Below are 22,689 nucleotides of genomic sequence, written 5' to 3' on the forward strand. Positions count from 1 at the left end.
TGAGTTTCCAGTTGTTTTGAATGCGGCAGAAGTCATGCTGGATGGACAGAATGGCCAATGTATTCAAACTTTTCTGGACCATGGAATGTGAATGTCTTTCCTTTTAAACTTGGAAAAGAGACCCTTAAACCCAGACTTGAACCACACACCCACTCCACAGAATAGCAGGCTAGGGATTGCTCTGCGACTCTTGCAGTTAGCCACTGATTCCTTCCACACCACTCATTGTTGAATTAGCGATTTCCTACTTGTTGTGTGATGTTTATGTCCAATGTTTATGTCCAATACTCAATAAAGCAAAAAAGAGACCATGTTTGTATGCGGCTTTATTAACTCAAGTATATATTTTTGTTACATTGTTTGCGAGCTGTGACACATATTCATTCCAAAATAACATGCAAAACAACAAAATATAGACAGTACAGGTCAATGGTTTGGACACACCTACTCATTCAAGGGTTTTTCTTTATTTTTACTATTTTCTACATTGTAGAATAATAGTGAAGACATCAAAACTATGAAATAACACATATGGAATCATGTAGTAACCAAAATATATTTGAGATTTGAGATTCTTCAAAGTAGCCACCCTTTGCCTTGACAACAGCTTTACAAACTCTTGGCATTCTCTCAACCAGCTTCATGAGATAGTCACCTGAAATGCATTTCAATTAACAGGTATGCCTTGTTAAAAGTACATTTGTGGGGAATTTCTTTCCTTCTTAATGCGTTTCAGCCAATCAGTTGTGTTGTGACAAGGTAGGGGTGGTATACAGAAGATAGCCCTATTTGGTAAAAGGCCAAGTCCATATTATGGCAGGAACAGCTCAAATAAGAAAAGAGAAATGACAGTCCATCATTACTTGAAGACATGAAAGTCAGTCAATGAGGAAAATTTCAAGAACTTTCTTCAATTGCAGTAGCAAAAACCATCAAGTGCTATGTTGAGCTGTCTCTCATGAGGACCAGCACTGGAAAGGAAGACCCAAAGTTACCTCTGCTGCAGAGGATAAGTTCATTAGAGTTAACTGCACCTCAAATTGCAGTTGAAATAAATGCTTCACAGAGTTCAAGTAACAGGCACATTTCAACATCAACTGTTCACTGCATGAATCAGGCCTTCATGGTCGAATTGCTGCAAAGCAACCACTACTAAAGGACACCAAGAAGAAGAAGAGACTTGCTTGGGCCAAGAAACACGAGCAATGGACATTAGACCGTTGAAAATGTGTCCTTTGGTCTGATGAGTAGGTAAATGGACGATCTCCGCATGTGTGGTTCCCACCGTGAAGCATGGAGGAGGAGGTGTGATGGTGTGGGGGTGCTTTGCTGATGACACTGTCAGTGATTTATTCAGAATTTAAGGCACACCTAACCAGCATGGCTACGACAGAATTCTGCAGCAATACGCCATCCCATCTGGTTTGCGCTTAGTGGGACTATCATTTGTTTTCAACAGGACAATGACCCAACACACCTCCAGGCTGTGTAAGGGATATCTGACCAAGAAGGAGAGTGATGGAGTACTGCATCAGATGACCTGGCCTCCACAATCACCCGACCTCAACCCAACTGAGATGGTTTGGGGTGAGTTGGACCACAGAGTGAAGGAAAATCAGCCAACAAGTGCTCAGCATATGTGGGAACTCCTGCAAGACTGCATTCCAGGTGAATCTGGATGAGAGAATACCAAGCATGTGCAAAGCTGTCATCAAGGCAAAGGGTGGCTACTTTTTGAAGAATCTAAAATATATAATGTATTTTGATTTGTTTAACCCTTTATTGGTTACTACATGATTCCGTATGTGTTATTTCATAGTTTTGATGTCTTCTCTATTATTCTACAATGTAGAAAATAGTCAAAAAATAAAGAAAAACCTTGGAATGAGTAGGTGTGTCCAACTGTATATATATATTTAACAGTTGGGGCTCAAAACAGGTGGGTCTCTGCCCCACCTGCCATGAATGACGGGTCGCCACTGGAAAGGACCAATGTCCCCTTGGAGATATATAACCTTACTGCCACATCCAGTGGACAGGTTGGCAATGACACGATTCAATCAGTACATTAATAAGAGTTTCACTAAAATTATGGAATGCTTTCCCTATTCTATCACTAAGGCACCAATAACAGTCCGGATCTATTTACATGAATCTGGCAAAAATATAATGTTTTTCATATTTGAACGTTTCAAATTATGTGCAAGTCACTCCGCTTGGAAGGATATCAACTATGACAACGTTGTGTATATTTATTGTTGGCCTCTGCATCTGCATACATACTGAATTAATCCAAAACTACATCACTCTGTGGTGTCTTCTTGAACTTCAACCTATGATGAAAATATAATCCAGCCATATGCTCTAATCACCAAGGAGATTGTCTGCTATCCACCTTCTAGCCTAATCGACACTGCTGTAACACCCCATAGTCTCAGTGTCTCAATGTGCGTCAATGATCAAAGCAGCTTGTTGGCTTGTTTGTTTGTGCGCTACCTCCATAGCCCCTGAGGTAATAAACAAGCAGTCTCTTACATTCTCTCTCTCCATACGGAATTTCTCCCACTAGTACTAGTTTGTTGGTCTTGAGTGGATAGTGTCTGTTTTTTATTTATTTTTTACTCAAACTACTACATTCTTGTTGGGCTCCCCCTCCAGTCCCACTAATCCCTCATATATTGGGCTCCCCCTCCAGTCCCACTAATCCCTCATATATTGGGCTCCCCCTCCAGTCCCACTAATCCCTCATATATTGGGCTCCCCCTCCAGTCCCACTAATCCCTCATATATTGGGCTCCCCCTCCAGTCCAACTAATCCCTCATATATTGGGCTCCCCCTCCAGTCCCACTAACCCCTCATATATTGGGCTCCCCCTCCAGTCCAACTAATCCCTCATATATTGGGGTCCCCCTCTAGTTTGGTCAGGTCAGTGGTGGTCCCCATAAACATGCTCTTTCCCCTCTCCAGCCGGCTTTTCTTGTCTGTCAGCCGGAAGGCCTCCATGAACTCATCGATGTCAATGTTGCCGTCCTGGTTGGTGTCTATGGTGACGGACAGGTCCGAGATAGCCTCATCAGTGATCTCCATCTTTAAGAAGGCACTCAGCAGCTTCCACGTCTGACGGAAGTCCTCCATTGTGATGAACCCTGGAGGGAGGCGGGAGGAGGGGGAGAGAGAGTGAAGGGAGAGACAGGAAAGAATGGTTGAGAGGAGAGGGAGGAGAGAGGGGAAGGAAAGATGGAGGAGAGGGGAAGGGAGGAGAGATGGAGAGCCAGTGGGATGAGGGGAGAAATAAGTAGCAGGGCTGGCGTCAGTTGGCTGGGTGTGATACTAGAAGACCAGTGGGGTAATCCTAAATCAACCTACTGCTGACGTTAGCTTTAACACCCTACAGACAGACTACAGGGAGGTTGGCCTCAATAAGTATGACATGTGTCTGAGTGTACTTACATATGTACGTTTGTAAACTATGCGCCCCAAACAAATAACACAGGTAACCGGTAGTTGACATCACGTCTTGTGCGATCAAAACATTCACCTGAAGAAACAACACATGGAATGAAGGCGGAGTAAAGGAGTATTGTTACCTGAGTTGTCTAAATCCACTATTCTGAAGATGGTCTCCAAGGTGGCGCGATGGCGGTACAGGGTCTCCAGCAAACCCTGATCGATGTGCTGCATAGGCAATCAAGAGGAGAGTTGTCTGTGAACACCAATTGTTTTCTATGGCATCAGGTTTTGAAATAAGAGGTGTGTCATGACATACAGCTGTGTTCCCACAGAATGCTGTATAATCATGTATGCTTGGACAAGACAAACAAACACAATTAGCCTGTTGGGACAGAAGTATGTACATCCACAAGGATTTGATCAGTATCGTCAATATGAAAGTTAAATGACCGACGTAACATGCCATTACCTCCATTTGTGGCTCTTTTATGGAAAGTTCCTGGAACCACTCCTGGTAGTCCAACATGCCCCCCGGGGTCTTGCAGGTGGCCAGCTGAAAGCGCAGCATCCTCCAGGGTAGGCCTAGACGCAGCACACTCTCTACCGCCGTAGCCCAGTCATTCAGAGACACCTGCCCTGTGTTGGAGACAGGGAGGAGGGGACTGCTTAACATATACATATATATATATATATATATATATATATATATATATATATATATATATATATATACACACATATACACACACATATATATGTATATATATATATGAGGGGAGAAAGGGAGAGAGATACACACACACACACACACACACACACACACACACACACACACACACACACACACACACACACACACACACACACACACACACACACACACACACACATATATGTATGTATAAATATATACAGTTGAAGTCGGAAGTTTACTTACACCTTAGCCAAATAGATGTAAACTCAGTTTTTCACAATTCCTGACATTTAATCCTAATAAAAATTGTCTTAGGTCAGTTAGGATCACCACTTTATTTTAAGAATGTGAAATGTCAGAATAATAGTAGAGAGAATGATTTATTTCAGCTTTTATTTCTTTCATCACATTCCCAGTGAGTCAGAAGTTTACATACACTCAATTAGTATGGGTCAAACATTTTGGGTAGCCTTCCACAAGCTTCCCACAATAAATTGGGTGAATTATGGCCCATTCCTCCTGACAGAGCTGGTGTAACAGAGTCAGGTTTGTAGGCCTCCTTGCTCGCAGACGTTTTTTCAGTTCTGCCCTCAAATTTTCTATGGGATTGAGGTCAGGGCTTTGTGATGGCCACTCCAATACCTTGACTTTGTTGACCTTAAGCCATTTTGACACAACTTTGGAAGTATGCTTGGGGTCATTGTCCATTTGGAAGACCCATTTGCGACCAAGCTTTAACTTCCTGACTGATGTCTTGAGATGTTGCTTCAATATATCCACTTCACTGTCCTTCTCATGATGCCATCAATTTTGTGAAGTGCACCAGTCCCTCCTGCAGCAAAGCACCCCCACAACATGATGCCGCCACCCCTGTGCTTCACGGTTGGGATGGTGTTCTTCGGCTTGCAAGCCTCCCCCTTTTTCCTCCAAACAGAACGGTCATTATGGCCAAACAGTTCTATTTTTGTTTCATCAGACCCCAGGACATTTCTCTAGAAAATACGATCTTTGTCCTCATGTGCAGTTGCAAACCGTAGTCTGTTTTTTTATGTGGTTTTGAGAGAACGAGAACGAGTTCTCCAACCAGGGCAGGGGGTGGTAGAAAAAAAAGAATCCAAAAGGATTCAAGTAATGTAATTTGATAGACTTAAATTTTATCTGCTAATTTCATAGCTGATCTAACCCCCCCCCCAAAATAACCACAAAATAAGAGATATTATATCTCATGAAATATGAGTATAAACAATTAATGGGTGTAAATTGTATTAAATCACATAAATCTTAATCCTTTGGGGGAATATTTGATCATGGCTATGTCAATTGATACGACACCTGTTTTGTCTTTGTCAAACTCTTGGAAGGCACTGACGAGGTCAGACTTGTGTGCAAACAGCTGTTCCCGCAGGACCTTGAGGGCTGAATGTTCCACCTTCCCCACACTGTAGTCCAGACAGGGAGAACAGATCAAACTCTGTCGACATCAATTTAATAATCGTAATTTTATTAATCTAAATTATTTTCCATTGTCTGTTGTAGCTTACTTTTTCCTGAGGGTGAGTTCTCGAGTCATACTGCTAGCCTGGTACTGAATCAAATAAGGCACTAGGTCTGGTCCCAATTTCACGTAGGCCCCTCTGTTGCTGCCCACTTCATAGTAGTTGGAGGCAGAGAACAGGGTGAGGACCTGTTGTACAAATTGTAAACAATACAGAATTACCAAACAGTGAAAAGCAGTGTTTTAGTTTCCAGAAACCTCTGGAACTGCACTTTCAAAGCACACAAATGTAGGCTGACTAAAGCAAGTGAGCAGCAAATGTAGGCTCACCGGAACTGATTACTGGCACCTGTTACTCTTATAGAATATTAGCTCAAAAGTATGGTGGAGCAACTGCTCCCCTCTGCCAAGTGAGATAAGACTTTAGTGTAGGCCTATGTCACGACAGGGCAGTGGGCATAAATGGGACTTAGCATTCAAAATATGCCATTACCAAGGCCAGGAGTTGTTCCTGGCCACATGACCTGACTAGGACAAACTTGTGGCACTAGTTATAGAATATAAGGAGGGTCTAGAGTGTTTTATGATCAGGTCACGTCTCAGAGTATTACTGATCTGACATCCAATTTGCCGTTTAGATCATAATGAATATGGTTATATGGACAGGTGGAAGGGTAATATATCCACACTCCTACTCTGAGACACTGTTTGGATAGAGGCCCTAGTCTTACCCATCTTATGTAATCCGTTAGACACCTTTAGCCGGACTGTTCTCACCCTGCGGTTGTGGCAAAACTCGTAGCCATCCTGCTTGCACTCGTGGGAGCGGATGATGAGCTGCATGTTGTGTCTGTCCAGGAAGTCCTGGGTGACGTCTGGCCCCCAGTAGCAGCCTCCTCCCCGCACCTCGTTGGGTATGCAGCCGTTCTGAGACATGGGGTCACTCCACAGTAGGTCCAGAATCTAGTCATATAAATAATACATTGTAAAATTATTAGCATTTTTGTCAGACCCAAGGACTTTACAATAGGCTATCATAAGGAAAACAAAAATGACAGTAAACAGATGACTGGTATAGGGCTATAAGTAGATATAGAGGTGAGAAGACCATGGTTGTATCTCAAATGACACTCTATTCCCTTAACAGTACACTACTTTTAGCTAGCGCTTATATTATATCAGAGTATATACTACATACTGCTGACAATCATTCACCATTTAGGAGACAGATTTTCCTTAAAATACTGTGACGGATTCAGTTGAATAACTATTGTACTGTAAGACACATTAACCTTCACCATTGAGTTAAAGTGAAGAAAACAAAATGTAGTTGGCTCCTCTTGTAAAATGAGGGTTTGTCCTGAAAAGTGTCTGCTTGTAAAACAGATGGCAAATTGGAAAACAAGATTGTTATTCAGGTTGACGGATTAACGGTCCTCTGTTTTAGTCTGTCTGTGACTAAGTAAGTGACTGTAGGCAGGTTGGCATTTACTGTCATGAGTCTTGCCCTGGAGGAAGCTCTGCAGAGTGGTGACTAACTGGCACAGCCAAAAAGTAATAAAACCTGATTTTATACCTAAAATGTTTGTTTTCATTCATTTGTATGATATAGACAATTTTGAAGCTGGTCCATCTAGTGCCTGCGGCACTCCAGGACCAGGGTTGCCTACCTTTGATCTAGTGGAAACCTCTCAGTTCCGGCTCAAGCGAAAGAATCATGACAATAAATGTCAATCTGCGACATACACAAACAGAGCATAGAGCACTCCTAGTGCTGAGGTGGTGTTTAACAACCAATCATGAGTAACTGACTGAGTATCGAACCTGTATAGAGCTAAAGGCTAAAGCTGTCAGGTCTCAGACAAGGTTTACTGTTACTCATCACACAGCACAGCTCACCAAACGACCTCTCTAGTCTACAACACATCCCCAGCCGGAATTCCTCACCTGTTTCCACTCCTCTACGGTAGTGTCTGCTGTGTCGGTGGATTCCTGCGACGCTGAGGAGACGGCCAGGTTATTGAGTTCCCCCTGACTGTGGCTGAAGCCGCCCTTGATGAAGCCGGACTGCCTCCGCCGCACCTCTATCTCCTCGTCAACAGTCCGGGGGACCCTGCCGGAAAAGTCCTGGAGTGAGCGGCGCTGGAAGCCATCCCGGGGTCCGAAGGAGTTGGCCTTGATCAGGGAGACCCGGCGCTGGTTGTTCTTGGTGCCTGACAGGTCGTCTTCCATGTCCAAGTCCACAGAGGACTGACTCACTGGGTATTGTGTCCTCTTCTTAGGAGGCCTCAGGGCTGACACGTACTGGGAGACGACAGAGAAATAGAGATAGAGAAACAGGGAGGGAGAGAGAACACAAAGGCATTATTTCAATTATATGAAATCATTTATTAACATTTACATCTGTCCTCTTTGTCAGTCTGTGGAAATGGACCGTTTTCCCTTTTCTTCATGTGTTTGGACAGTGTATGTTCCACCATACTTTTGATTGATTGATTGATAGAAACTACATTTGCCTAGAGAAAGTCTCACTTACTTTGTGTCTGTCCACTCTGGCTATGAGGCAGAGGTCCGTGGTGTTGGAGATGCCCCCATGCAGGATCAACACTTTCTGATCGATGACTGTTGCCAGGGGCAACCAGCTGAAGATCTTCTGAAGCAGCTTTAGGATCCTCTTGCCGTGCATCTGAGAACAAGGGAAATGAACTACAATTATATTTCATCACTGCATTGTTGAATAGATGAGACGAATGTGACATTTTGTCCCTATATGTGCCAGCAAAGTTGGGAATTGTGTTTAAAAAAGGTATGTCAAACTGATCTGGCTTTTAAACCAGTGTAAACAAATAATCACTTTAGCTGTACTGTTTTGATGCATGTTTAGAATCTGGGTAAAGATCCAAGAGTGCATTGCTGCGTGGGCGTAAGTACAGTAAAGCCACTGATCATCCTGACTCGCTGTAACCTGTAACCGGCACATTGAGAGAACACTGATGACCTTAAGTCATCTTGTTTAGCAACCTCTTAATCCTTTAACTGGACGTTATGAGTCAGTGAGTGACCCCCAATGAATGTGGAAATACACCCCTTTTAAACTCTGAGCAATGAGCGAGCCAATTGCAGTTTATAGTTGTGATTCCAAGTTATCGAAGTATTAAATAAAGATACTATTTAGATAGCAAAGAGATTTTCCTGATGTTTTATAAGTAGGATAAAGAGGATTTAATGCCATATGGTCAACAAACTATTCTGAACATCCTGCACGTATTTACAGTCCTACATGAGACTGACATCAGACTTCAGTGAGCTTGTGGGCAAGGCCCTAATTTGTGAGTTCTCTGTCACCTGGAGCTGCATGGCAAATGGTTCAGGAACACAAGGATAGGTCAATGCCCAAAGACTGGTCAGCACTTCCGCCTCTGGGGGGCCAAAATGAACAGTTGAAGTTGGAAGTTTACATACACTTAGGTTGGAGTCATTAAGTTTATCAACCACTCTACAAATTTCTTGTTAACAAACTATACTTTTGGCTAGTCGGTTAGGTCATCTACTTTGTGCATGACACAAGTACTTTTTTCCAACAATTGTTTACAGACATATAATTTCACTTATAATTCAATATATCACAATTCCAGTGGGTCAGAAGTTTACATACACTAAGTTGACTGTGCCTTTAAACAGCTTAGAAAATTCCAGAAAATGATGTCATGGATATTGAAGCTTCTGATAGGCTAATTAACATAGTTTGAGTGAATTGTAGGTGTACCTGTGGATGTATTTCAAGGCCTACCTTCGAACTCAGTGCCTCTTTACTTGACATCGTGGGAAAATCAAAAGAAATCAGCCAAGACCTCAGAAAGAAAATTGTAGACCTCCACAAGTCTGGTTCATCCTTGGGAGAAATTTCCAAATGCCTGAAGGTACCACGTTCATCTGTACAAACAATAGTACGCAAGTATAAACACCATGGGACCACGCAGTCGTCATACCGCTCAGGAAGGAGACACGTTCTGTCTCCTAGAGATTAACGTACTTTGGTGCGAAAAGTGCAAGTCAATCCCAGAAAAAACAGCAAAGGACCTTGTGAAGATGCTGGAGGAAACAGGTACAAAATGATCTATATCCACAGTAAAACGAGTCCTATATCGACATAACCTGAAAGGCCGCTCAGCAAGGAAGAAGACACTGTTCCGAAACTGCCATAAAAAAGCCAGACTACGCTTTGCAACTGGACATGAGGACAAAGATCGTATTTTTTGGAGAAATGTCCTCTGGTCTGATGAAACAAAAATAGAGCTGTTTGGCCATAATGACCATCGTTATGTTTGGAGGAAAAAGGGGGAGGCTTGCAAGCCGAAGAACAACATCCCAACCGTGAAGCACAGGGGTGGCAGCTTCATGTTGTGGGGGTGCTATGCTGCAGGAGGGACTGGTGCACTTCACAAAATTGATGGCATCATGAGGAAGGACAGTTAAGTGGATATATTGAAGCAACATCTCAAGACATCAGTCAGGAAGTTAAAGCTTGGTCGCAAATGGGTCTTCCAAATGGACAATGACCCCAAGCATACTTCCAAAATGGCAAAATGGCTTAAGGACAACAATGTCAAGGTATTGGAGTGGCCATCACAAAGCCCTGACCTCAATCCTATTGAAAATGTGTGGGCAGAACTGAAAAAGCGTCTGCGAGCAAGGAGGCCTACAAACCTTACTCAGTTACACCAGCTCTGTCAGGAGGAATGGGCCAAAATCCACCCAACTTATTGTGGGAAGCTTGTGGAAGGCTACCCGAAAAGTTTGACCCAAGTTAAACAATTTAAAGGCAATGCTACCAAATACTAATTGAGTGTATGTAAACTACTGACCCACTGAGAATGTGATGAAAGAAATAAAAGCTGAAATAAATCATTCTCTCTACTATTATTCTGACATGTCATATTTTTTAAATAATGTAGTGGTCCTAACTGACCTAAGACAGGGAATCATTTTTACTAGAATTAAATGTCAGGAATGTATTTGGCTAAGGTGTAAGTAAACTTCTGACTTCAACTGTGTCTCTCTGGTACAGTATCCAGAACATTGAATATTGAATGTGATAGAATAATACTATAGTATCCATGTATAGTTTCTATCTGAAACTTGTTCACTGAGGATACCTCTGATGCTATCTATATACAGTACCAGTCAAAAGTTGGACACAACTACTCATTCAAGGGTTTTTGTTTTTTTTAAACTATTTTTTACATTGTAGAATAATAGTGAAGACATCAAAACTATGAAATTACACATATGGAATCATGTAGTAACCAAAAAAGTGTTAAACAAATCAAAATATATTTTAGATTTTAGATTCTTCAATGTAGCCACCTTTTGCCTTGATGACAGCTTTGCAAACTCTTGGCATTCTCTCAACCAGCTTCATGAGGAATGCTTTTCCAACAGTCTTGAAGGAGTTCCCAAATATGCTGAGCACTTGGCTGATTTTCCTTCACTCTTTGATCCAACTTATCCCAAACCATCTCAATTGGGTTGAGGTCCTGGTGATTGTAGAGACCAGGTCATCTGATGCAGCACTCCATCACTCTCCTTCTTGGTCAAATAGACCTTACACAACCTGGAAGTGTGTTTTGGGTCATTGTCCTGTTGAAAATAAATGATAGTCCCACTAAGCGCAAACCAGATAGGATTGCATATCGCTGCAGATTGCTGTGGTAACCATGCTGGTTAAGTGTGCCTTGAATTCTAAATAAATCACTGACAGTGTCACCAGTAAAGCACCCCCACACCATCACAACTCCTACACTATTCTCGGTGGGAACCAGACATGCGGAGATCATCTGTTCACTTACTCTGTGTCTATAAAGACATGGCGGTTGGAACCAAAAATCTCACATTTGGACTCATCAGACCAAAGGACAGATGTCCACTGGTCTAATGTCCATTGCTAGTGTTTCTTGGCTCAAGTCTCTTCTTCTTATTGGTGTCCTCTAGTCGTGTTTTTTTGTTGTTGCAGAAATTCGACCATGAAGGCCTGATTCACGCAGTCTCCTCTGAACAGTTGAGGTTGAGATGTGTCTGTTACTTGAACTCTGTGAAGCATTTATTTGGCCTGCAATCTGAGGTGCAGTTAACTCTAATGAACTTATCCTCTGCAGCAGAGGTAACTCTGGGTCTTCCTCTCCTGTGGCGGACCTCATGAGAGCCAGTTTCATCATAGCTCTTGATGGTTTTGCAACTGCACTTGAAGAAAGGTTCAAAGTTCTTGAAATGTTCCATATTGACTGACCTTCCTGTCTTCAAGTAATGATGGACTGTCGTTTCTCTTTGCTTATTTGAGCTGTTCTGAACTATGTCTTTTACCAAATCACAACACAATTGATTGGCTGAAACTCATATTTTTATTTATTTAACCTTTATTTTACTAGACAAGTCAGTTAAGAACAAATTCTTATTTACAATGACAGCCTACCCCAGCCAAACCCTCCCCGGGATCGAACCCTCTAGCATGGCCAGTTGTGATACAGCCCGGGATCGAACCCTCTAGCACTGCCTCTAACACTGCGATGCAGTGCCTTAGACTACTACCCCACTCAGGATCCCTAATTCCACAAATTAACATTTAACAAGGCACACCTGTTAATTGAAATGCATTCCAGGTGACTACCTCATGAAACGGGTTGAGAGAATGCCAAGCGTGTGCAAAGCTGTCATCAAGGGAAAGGGTGGCTACTTTGAAGAATCTCAAATATAATACATATTTTGATTTGATGAACACTGTTTTGGTTACTACATGATTCCGGATGTGTTATTTCATAGTTTTGATGTCTTCACTATTATTCTACAATGTATAACCTTCAGATGTTATAAATTGAATGAAATGCCTTTGCTCTCTCTCTTATCCTGTATCCAGTCCATGGAGGAAGGTTGTATGATCAATTCTCATTTCCTAGGCTTCTAGGCCTAGTAATCATCTCTTTGTCCATGCTTTGCCTTGTAAATTAACCTTAGAATAATGCTAGAATAATGCTTTGTTGATCTCAGTATTGCCTTGTAAATGAAGCTTTATGCCTTGTATGAGAACCCATTTATTTTATAAAGTTATTAAATAATACTTGCTTTGATATTCACTTCTCATAACCATTCATTGATCTTAGTCAGCTAAACCCATAATAGTTTTTTATTTTCTTCCGGGGGTGGATCAGCTTTAATAGTGCAGATAGATTGTAGCTTTCGTCAATGTAATTGTCTGCATCATTTCCAATCCCCCATATATTTTTTTGTAAATATATATAATCTCAAATATAATATAGATTTAGATTTGATTAACACTTTTTTGGTTACTATGTGATTCCATATGTGTTATTACATAGTTTTGATGTCTTCACTATTATTCTACAATGTAGAAAAGAGTAAAACTATAGTAACTAAACTAACTAAACCCTTGAATGAATAGGTGTGTCCAAACGTTTGACTGGTACTGTATGTATGATCTCTGTGGTTACACGTATCTGTACACATGTATACATACATATCTCTTTTAAATATTTGTTCCTTTAATATTTTCTCCTAACCCTACCACCCCTCCCCTAATTACTTCCAGCTTATACATACTATATACATTTTATAGACATAGTGTATTTTACAATAGTTATCTTTTGTTTGTTTTTAATCCCATCCTTCAAATATCATCAACCCCTCCCATCTACTTTTTTATTAGGCATATATTTTTCAACTGTGTTGTGTTTCACAAAAGTTCTGAACCTTTCTATTCTCATAGTTGCTACTGATTGCAAATTAAAGATAACATTTTTTTCTAAAAGTATTACTATATTATTGAATCCATAATACTTTATTGTGCATGGTTCAACTGTAGTCTCTTGCATATTGCTAATTGAATGAGTCAGATAAACATTTTAATAGGCTAATTGCTAGGTCTTATTACGAGTCGCATGTGAGGTATTTATAATATCATATGCACTGTATTATATTATATATTATTATAAAATATATTATATGTATTATATGCACATGTCAAATATTTCTGCCCACGACAAGTTCATCTTGTGTTAGTCAACACCAGGATGTGTTCTTTATTTATTTAACTTTTCTAAAATGAAACCTACCTTGTATTTCCCCAACACCTCCTTGGTGAAGCCATACCTAAACAAACAACAAAGAGATACCAGAGTTGAAAATATATGATTGTTTAAATGATGAAATAGATTGAATTGGTACATGATCAGTGTTTTGACTGTATACCTCAAGTTGACAATATGGTCTTCATGGTTTCCCCTGTTGAGGTGAACATCGTTTGGATACACGAGCAGGAAGGCAAAAAGGATGAGGAGAATCTCAATGGAATCTTTGCCTCGATCAACAAAGTCTCCATTGAAAACATATGGCCGATCCAATGATGGCATGCCATTCTACAGGGGAAACAATAAACACAACAGACTATGAATATCTTAAATGTATATCTTCATATCTATTATGGGGGAAAAATTCAACAAAAATAATGATTTCATTTCATATGTATTTAGCTGATAAATTGTAGCAGGTGACGCACAGTACCTTGTAAAATATCAACAGCAGGTCTTCAAGCTGCCCATGTAAATCACCTTGGATGAAACAATGCTGTATCATTACACCGATATAACTATTACATATTACTATTATAACTATTTATCATTTACCAATATTTGTATAATTTAAGGTATATTTAAAAAAAAACATTTTAAAAGGGTTGTTCGCCTCAATGAGGTGAATCGAGACAAAAAAAAAAACTCTGGTGATTTATTACTCACCACAAACTGTGATTTCTTTGCTGTGACAGGTGGAGATTCGACTGATGTTTGGAAGCTTTCGGAGTAACTTCCATGTTTCCAGGAGAAGTTGGAGAACGTACCGAGAGTGGAGCTGCTACTGGGAGAAACAGTTGTGTAGTGAAGAGGATTTGTGATAAAGCTAAAGCTCTATAGTTAGGAACAGAGAATCAATTTCATTCTGACTGTACATAAATGCACCTACTCTTTTATTCCTGAAGGCCTCTACCATGGCAGCCACTTGTTCCACAGTCAGAGGGAAGATGAGACGGGGACCTGAGTAGATCTCTGGCACCTCAATATTCTTATAGCAGAAGTGCCTCTCCCACTCTGTATCGCGGCACACTTCATTCTCTCTGAATATGTGGGAGATTAAGTTGCCTGTTGTGGAGAAACCACAGGTATAAAATGACAACTTTCGTGAAAACAGAAATAAGGGTCCGAATTGTATACAAAAGCCACAACAGAAGGGCAGGGAAAGTCTTACGTTCAGTGCTAGTTGGGTTGAAGTTGTCCATGAGGTAGCCAAGGAAATTGTAAAGCTGCATAGAGAAGAGAGAGATAGACATTTTCTTTAGCAAAGTTTCACAAAGTATTCTATAAGTAGCTATTCACCAGGGGAATTGTATGATTGTGTTGAATTACTATGTATTAAACCTTTCCTCACACAAAGTAAATACTAATATTGAACTTTTTGGATGATTTATTTGCTATGTAAATGAAAGTGTATTAGCCTGCATATTGCAGTTTCTCTTAAAAAAACATCTAATGTTAATCAATCTTTTACTTTTACAATTTTTTCTACTTTCATATGCCATGTCCTTCAAAGCACAGGAGGATACTAATTGGAGGTTACACCATTATAGGGGAGAACGTGCTCGTGGTAATGGCTGGAGCAGAATGGTATCATATACATCACACATGGTTTGATGCCATTCCATTTGTTAAGTTCCAGCCATTATTATGAGCCATCCTCCCCTCAGCAGCCTCCACTGCTTCAAAGGTAGTGTACCAATTCATGGGGAACATCTGAGGGGAGGGGCATGAACCAGCTACCATGTAGTTGCAGGGCAAGTGCACTACCAACTGTGCCATAAAGTCTCTGGCAGTTGTACACTAATATACAGGGTGACTACAGTGTCTCACTTTGATCTGGGCCTGCTCCCCAGAGTATTCTATAGACTGGAAGATGTTCCAGGTGTATCTGCGTCTCATCTCCATACGAGCCACATACTGACGGTACCAGCGCTGGATCAACACAGCTGCCTTCATCGCTGTTGGACAGAATAGAGAGAGACCATTCAGTGCTAGACCTAGACCCACGAACAGGCCTGTGTATGTTCATGCATTATGTGGTTGTATGTCTCTAGGTGGGTCACAACAGTAGAGTATTAGATATATAATCACAACAGTATTATAACAAGGACAGATCATTGATTGCCCTGATTTATCAATGCCAGGTCTGGACATTGTGTAACAAATACCTGGACTGATTCTGGTCCCAGTCCACCCTTGCTAATGGGACACAACAACATTACTGTCCAACAAAAGCCAGACCACTACAGCCTTGACCTTTGACCCAGACTGACCCTGCAGTAAACATTCCATCTGTTTCCTGTTACCTGCTACCTTACAAGTAAACAACATCAACATAGAAGGGAAGCATTTGGGCTTACATGTGATGGCTTCATGTAGCATTGCAGATACAGAAAAATAAGAGAAAATACATTACATTATTTCACACACATACAAATAGGTTAGGATTTGAGGTAAAGGCGATAAAGTCACCATTATTCTGTGTATAATGCAAATTGGTCTACATTTTCTAGAGGGCAATGCTTTATCTTTGTAGAAATTGCTTGAACATCGCTAAAATAAAAAAAGAGCACACACATCCTCTAAAGGCTCCTACACATCTATCCAACTACAGCCAACCCAACCGGCTATAGATCATCATCAATATTTAGTTGGCTGTAATTGGATAATTGTGTTGGAGTCTTTATAAAGCATGGAGAAATGGATACATTATCAATGTTTCTCAATCTCCAGTAGGTGGATCGGCATGTTCCCTGAAATGGTTACCAGACAGAAATTTAGACAGCTCTCATTAAAGTGATGCTCCAAAGCATTTGTATAATATCAGCCAGTAGCTTTGAAAGTAATGCTCACGAGCCAAAATGGGTCCCCGAAAATGTTGCTAAATTGTGTAGTACATCATCCATTTCGTATGATATGTTACGAAATGTTTTTGCAATTCGTATGATATGTTAAGAATTCCAATTCATACAATATGTTACTAATTTGTAAGGGGCTGATTCAGACTTAGAAAATGTAGGCCTTTCCTATGCACGCCTTTCCTATGCACGCCTTTCCTATGCACGCCTTTCCTATGCACGCCTTTCCTATGCACGCCTTTCTTATGCACGCCTTTCCTATGCACGCCTTTCCTATACATGCCTTTCTTATGCACGCCTTTCCTATGCACTCCTTTCTTATGCACGCCTTTCCTATGCACGCCTTTCCTATGCACGCCTTTCCTATGCACGCCTTTCTTATGCACTTCTCAGTATTTGGTTTTCAGACTTACCTTATTCAGTCACTTAGAGCACTCTGCAGGAGTTGTTACCTTGCACGTTCGAAATAAATGTAATTCAACTGCTGAAAACCCTCCTACTTGCTGGCCAACATATTTTCTCGTAGAGTTTTCATTCAATAAGGTTTCCAGTACATTTATCTTGAGCCATCCCTTTAATTACGGTGTCCCTTTTAGTTTGAATTTTGTCAACAGACTCACTAGAATATATGGAGAGAGCGGGTTCAGAATGTCAGGAATCAATGAAAGAAAGTCATCTAAATATATGCACATTCGTCTCCGGGTAGATTAATAAATACTCTGATCTTGTAGATTATTTTAATGTTAGGAAAGTCTTTTTGTATCAGAAAAAACTGGTTTGGAGAGCCTTTATATGCACAAAATATATTGATTATTTAAAAATAGAGTGATTTGACTTATCCTGAAAGTTGCCTTAGTCAGTTCATCAACCCATGGTAATGTTGGAAGATATGTCTATATAGAATTATAATAGGGAGAATAGTGTACAATAGTAGGCTATATATACCCTTGTCTATTGCCTGCACTAACCACCGGCTTCAAACGGTTACAGTTTGGTCTGCGTTCTGCTCCATAACCATTTCATTAGCATACATGTTTTTTTTTTGTCCACCTCACTAATATGTCTCAAACCTTGTTATCAATTGTAGCTAATGATCCTCAGCAACAACCACATGGCCGTGACGACATTTACAGAGGAAGCAAATGAAAGTAAACAAAACAAAGTATGAAATAAAAATGTAGGCTATACCAACTAAAGGGACCTTACAGTAAACTGACAGTTGAATATGTGTGGTTATTAGGCCTACTGACAGTTGAATATGTGTGGTTATTAGGCCTACTGACAGTTGAATATGTGTGGTTATTAGGCCTACTGACAGTTGAATATGTGTGGTTATTAGGCCTACTGACAGTTGAATATGTGTGGTTATTAGGCCTACTGACAGTTGAATATGTGTGGTTATTAGGCCTACTGACAGTCGACACTGATAGTGGCTAATATTTATCATGATAGAAATATGAAATAGAGAAAGTCGAGATAGCCTATAAGTAAGACATTCGAGAGTACCCATCCCTGCAAGTTAAAAGACTGTACCATTTTAATTCTGCACAATGGTACAGCATATTAACTTTAATGTGGGAAAGTTGATATGTTGCTTCAGTTTGCTGCCACAGTATATGAGTGGTTTCACATTTGTCTCCAGCGTCTATAAGATAAAAATGTCTAAAACAAATGTCATTTTTATTTACAATCCCCTTATCCAAACGGATTACTCATTTACCTAGCTCACATCAATAGCTCTTATCAATTTGTAACCGGTTTGTTAGACCTTATTCATGGAATCCTCACATGTAAAGGTAGTGGAATTATTAGGGAATGAAGTCAAGGTCAGAATACGGGGTATCTGCCACACCTTCATTTATTCAATCTCCACCCAAAACGAATAGCAGGGGAATAGCATAATATTCTCATGCTTAAATTCAATGTCAGAATACGCATAGAGAGAAAAGTGTATAAAAGGGAATTGCGTTCCATTTTCGCTGCTTAATGCGGCAATCAGCAGTTGAAACAATAACAAAGTGAAGTCCCTATTTTGGTAAAAGCTGAGGGATGGGGCTGGAGAAATGTAACCACTCTCCAATACATAGACAGAGCTATGGATGCAAGGACTAACAATCCATGATATCAAAATGATAGTTTTAACCATGTTTTGCGGTTACATAGTGTTTGTTTACATTTACTTTATTACAAACATTGGAGTAAAACAAGCTTATATTTTCTGATGGGGTACTACAGTTGAACTAAGCTCACGAGGCATTAATATGTTATACTCTTCAAGAATCAATGGATACATACTGTATAACTAATTTATAAGTAAAATAATAACTAATTATGTAGCAACTTCCCCTTTAACTCGGGCGATCACAGACTGCATCTTAATAGATTTGATGTAAACCGTCCTCAGATTAGGAGGAACCATATGGTTCCTGGGACAAAAATAGTTTGAGAAAGACTGATAGATATGGCACTGGACTCTGAGTTTACCTGCGACGATTGCAACTTCCATTATTTTATGGAAGAGAAATAGAGGGGTGTATGGTTAGAATATCTATCTTACTGAAGTTGATAAACAGAATACAACATTTTTTAATAATTTACAGGAAATCATTATCAGTGGATGCTTTTTTCTATCCTTCCTGATGTATTGTGGTTATGATACATTTCATATGTCAACACCAATGCCATTTTAGCAGCTGATCTTATTCAGTCTGACTTACAGGAACAGTTAGGGTTAAGTCTTGCCCAAGGGCATATCAACAGATTTTTCACCTAGTCAGCTTAGGGATTTGAACTAGCAACCTTTCAGTTAGTGGCCAAACACTCTTAACCGCTAAGCTACCTGCTAGCCTATGACACAAGTAAGATGTAAACATGATTCATGCTTGTAGAACAGTGGTATTCAAACCTTTTCAGTGGAGACCCCACTGAAAATAATTTCTAGGGACCCCATTTTTTCCACAAGAATTTCTCATGACCCCATCCAACTCAATTCTAATTAAACAAAACGAAACAAATAATTACATTAACTCAATCTCATTTATTTTTTCAAATGATCGTTCTCAAAAACGTTTGTATATTGTCCCATACAATAATCTGTACTCCTTATTTCTTGTATTTTATTTGTTAAAATATTTTTGCGACCCCACTGCAGTATCCCCGCGACCCCGACTTTGAATACCACTGTTGTAGAACATAAAGGCCAGTGAACAAGACTCCCAACTGTCAGGTTAGGCCTACCTTTTCCCCCCTTTTTTGTATGGAACTTGTTCGACTTTGCGACGCCACATCCCATGGTTATTCCTGTCAGGAATGGTTATTCCTGTCAGGCAAACATATAAAGAATCACAATTTATAGAAACTGGGCCATGTCACACTGCCAAACACTGAAAGACCAAAATAGATCTGACCCAGACAAACATGTCCACTACACAGAAACCAATGAGAGCATGGTGATAATGTTCCCTGAGACAACATTTTAATCTTGTTATCTTCTGGCTCACCTCGGGCCTCATTGATTGACCTCAATCCTACAGTAGAGACTATGTATGTAATTCTATAAAGGCATACTTATTCCATGACTTCTATGAAATTAGATGTTGAAACAGTTTTACATTACCCTTTGGCAAGTTTGGTAAGGTCTATAATATGTATTGTGACTTTCAGTTTCTGAAATGTAATTATATACCTGTGGCTATCATGTAACAAACCATTATGGGAAATACTGTTGTTTCTATGACATTGTGAGTATTGATTTCTGTGTTTCATAAGCTGATTGTGTCTCTGAAATGGAAAGTCAGTGTTGTTTTTAAAGGACTAGGGGGTTTAATATACATAAGATCAAGGAAAAACAGACAAATGAAAAGTATATCACAAAACATCTGACAATCAGTCTCTCTGTTTGAGGAACATTATGGAATTAATGTTGAATTAATCACATCTGTTATCAAACATCTTACTTCCCATAATAATTTGAGCTATTCATTTTATTCTGCTTCTGCTTCTTCTATTTCTTCTCTTCCACGTTTCCACAAGCATATATCTTGGGTCCTGATGGGGTATGACAGTTGAACTAAGCTCAATGAGTACGCAATATCGCAAATTGCCCCTTTAACATAGCTACATGAAAATGTAAATGCTTTTTTCAAAGAAAAACAACTTACCTGGTCACCGGCACTACTCTGTCAACAAGTTCCCAAGTATTTTGACCATGAATGGTTGGTCTCAGTATGTATTCTTGGAGCATTTGCACCTTTGCATTTCTCTTCAATCCACACACATCAAGTCAAGGTTTGAGATCATACATACTAGTGAGGTGGACAATAATATTTTCCACTTAATTCTTATACTTCACCACTGACATCATGTGCTGCTATTCCATATGGCAGCTCTCTTGTTGCTCTCTTGTTCTCTGGTGTGGCTTGTTTGGCATTATGGCTTAATCAAGGCAACAAGCCTAGAGTGGATTAGGCTGGGTAATGACTTGATGCGGCTAGAGTAGACTGTTCTTTATATAGAAGGATGGCATACTGTACCTGTTAAAGGTCAACGTGTGTCGTTTGGGGTCGTACCATGACTTCCTCGTTGATTACACCTGTCTGTATCAAAGTGATTGCTAGGTATGAGGTTTGTGTGTTTGTTTGAGGGGATCTCACTTGGTTTCTAAATACAGAGTGACAAAGACTTACTGGAAACTTAATATGGATTTAATAGCCAGCCCTATTGTTTATGATTTTGTTGTCATGGAGGATTGATTAGGCTCATTGATTCGAGTTGAAAAATAAATGCTGCGCTCATGGAATGGCATGCTTTGAGCTTTGAGCATATATTTACATGTGAAAAGTGAATGCCATATGCTGCATTTGCTATAGGCCTATTGTTTACATTTTTGTTGGTGACACTTTGATATCTTGATAATATGCAGCTGTTAAAAGGACAAATCCACAAATGAAAAAATAACAAAATTGTTTTGGTAAAAAGCTGAGGGATGGGCCTGGAGAAATGTAACCACTCTCAGATTATTAGACAGAGCTATGGATGCAAGGACTGACCATCCATGATATCAAAATGATTGTTTTAACAATGTTATGAGGCTATACAGTATTTGCCTACATTTACAATGTTTACAAACACTGGAGAAAAACAAGCCTATATTTTGGGTTCTCATGGAGTGTGACAGTTGAACTAAGTGCATAAGGAATTTATAAGTTATATTATTCAAGAATCAATGGATACACATATATATATATATATATATATATATATATATATACACATATATATATATATATATATACATATATAATTTATAAGTCCAAAAATTGATTTAGCAACTACAGATAGTCCCTTTAAGTCTATCAAAAGTGTGTGAGTTTGAACATTAGGCCTATGGATAAAAGAAAACTATCAGCAGGAATTAGATTGAGCAATAAAATACCCACTATTATTCCATAGGCTGGGATCCACACTGTGCAGCTGTTGCAAGAGCGCACATTTCACTGGCTGTCCACTGGTTTCAAAAACAATTATTGATAGGCAGCTTAAACTTCTTGAATTCAACCATTATTGGGTTCAAATACACATTTAGATTTGTGAACAGCCGTCCACAACAACCACAATCCACAAGACGCAAATAGCTAATTGAGAGAGCAGCAGTGTGATTCACATCAATGCTCTATGTAGATATCAATAATAAGTGATGTCCGTATCACCGTAGACCACACCACTGCAGTCATCCTTACCTCCAAGAGTTTATTCAAGTTGGATAAACTTTGGATGCGGACAGCAGTCACACCATTGGAACACATAGCTTGGACTGTAGCCTACAAAAGCCTATTCCTGCTCTTTTTCCGCGATCCATCAAACCCATTTGGTGATTTATTTAGAATTCAAGGCACACTTAACCAGCATGGCTACCCCAGCATTCTGCAGCAATATGCCATTCCATCTGGTTTACGACCACCACTGATTCACAGACAGTGCTGACGTCATCTCGCGTGGACTTAGAGTTTGTTGTCATCTTACTGCAAATCCTTTTCAGGACATCCACCTCTCCC

At 40.0% G+C, this 22,689-nt stretch overlaps 1 protein-coding gene across 1 annotated transcript; it reads right to left on the bottom strand.

Annotated features, from left to right (window-relative positions):
• Positions 1-1,888: 1,888 nt before the first annotated feature.
• ppef2a (protein phosphatase with EF-hand domain 2a) lies at positions 1,889-21,037 on the bottom strand. Its single transcript, XM_031818757.1, has 18 exons — positions 20,797-21,037; positions 19,874-19,955; positions 16,139-16,147; positions 15,609-15,736; positions 14,950-15,004; positions 14,668-14,843; positions 14,445-14,559; positions 14,212-14,258; positions 13,900-14,066; positions 13,764-13,800; positions 8,177-8,326; positions 7,588-7,944; positions 6,418-6,603; positions 5,687-5,829; positions 5,478-5,584; positions 3,921-4,087; positions 3,589-3,676; positions 1,889-3,147 (listed from the first exon to the last, which is right to left on the bottom strand). The coding sequence occupies exons 2-18, from the start codon at positions 19,926-19,928 to the stop codon at positions 2,894-2,896; spliced, it is 2,241 nt and encodes a 746-aa protein (XP_031674617.1). The 5' UTR covers positions 19,929-19,955; positions 20,797-21,037; the 3' UTR covers positions 1,889-2,893.
• Positions 21,038-22,689: the final 1,652 nt, after the last annotated feature.

The sequence above is a fragment of the Oncorhynchus kisutch genome, linkage group LG3 (assembly GCF_002021735.2).
Source record: "Oncorhynchus kisutch isolate 150728-3 linkage group LG3, Okis_V2, whole genome shotgun sequence".
In the NCBI taxonomy this organism is placed as follows: domain Eukaryota; kingdom Metazoa; phylum Chordata; class Actinopteri; order Salmoniformes; family Salmonidae; genus Oncorhynchus; species Oncorhynchus kisutch.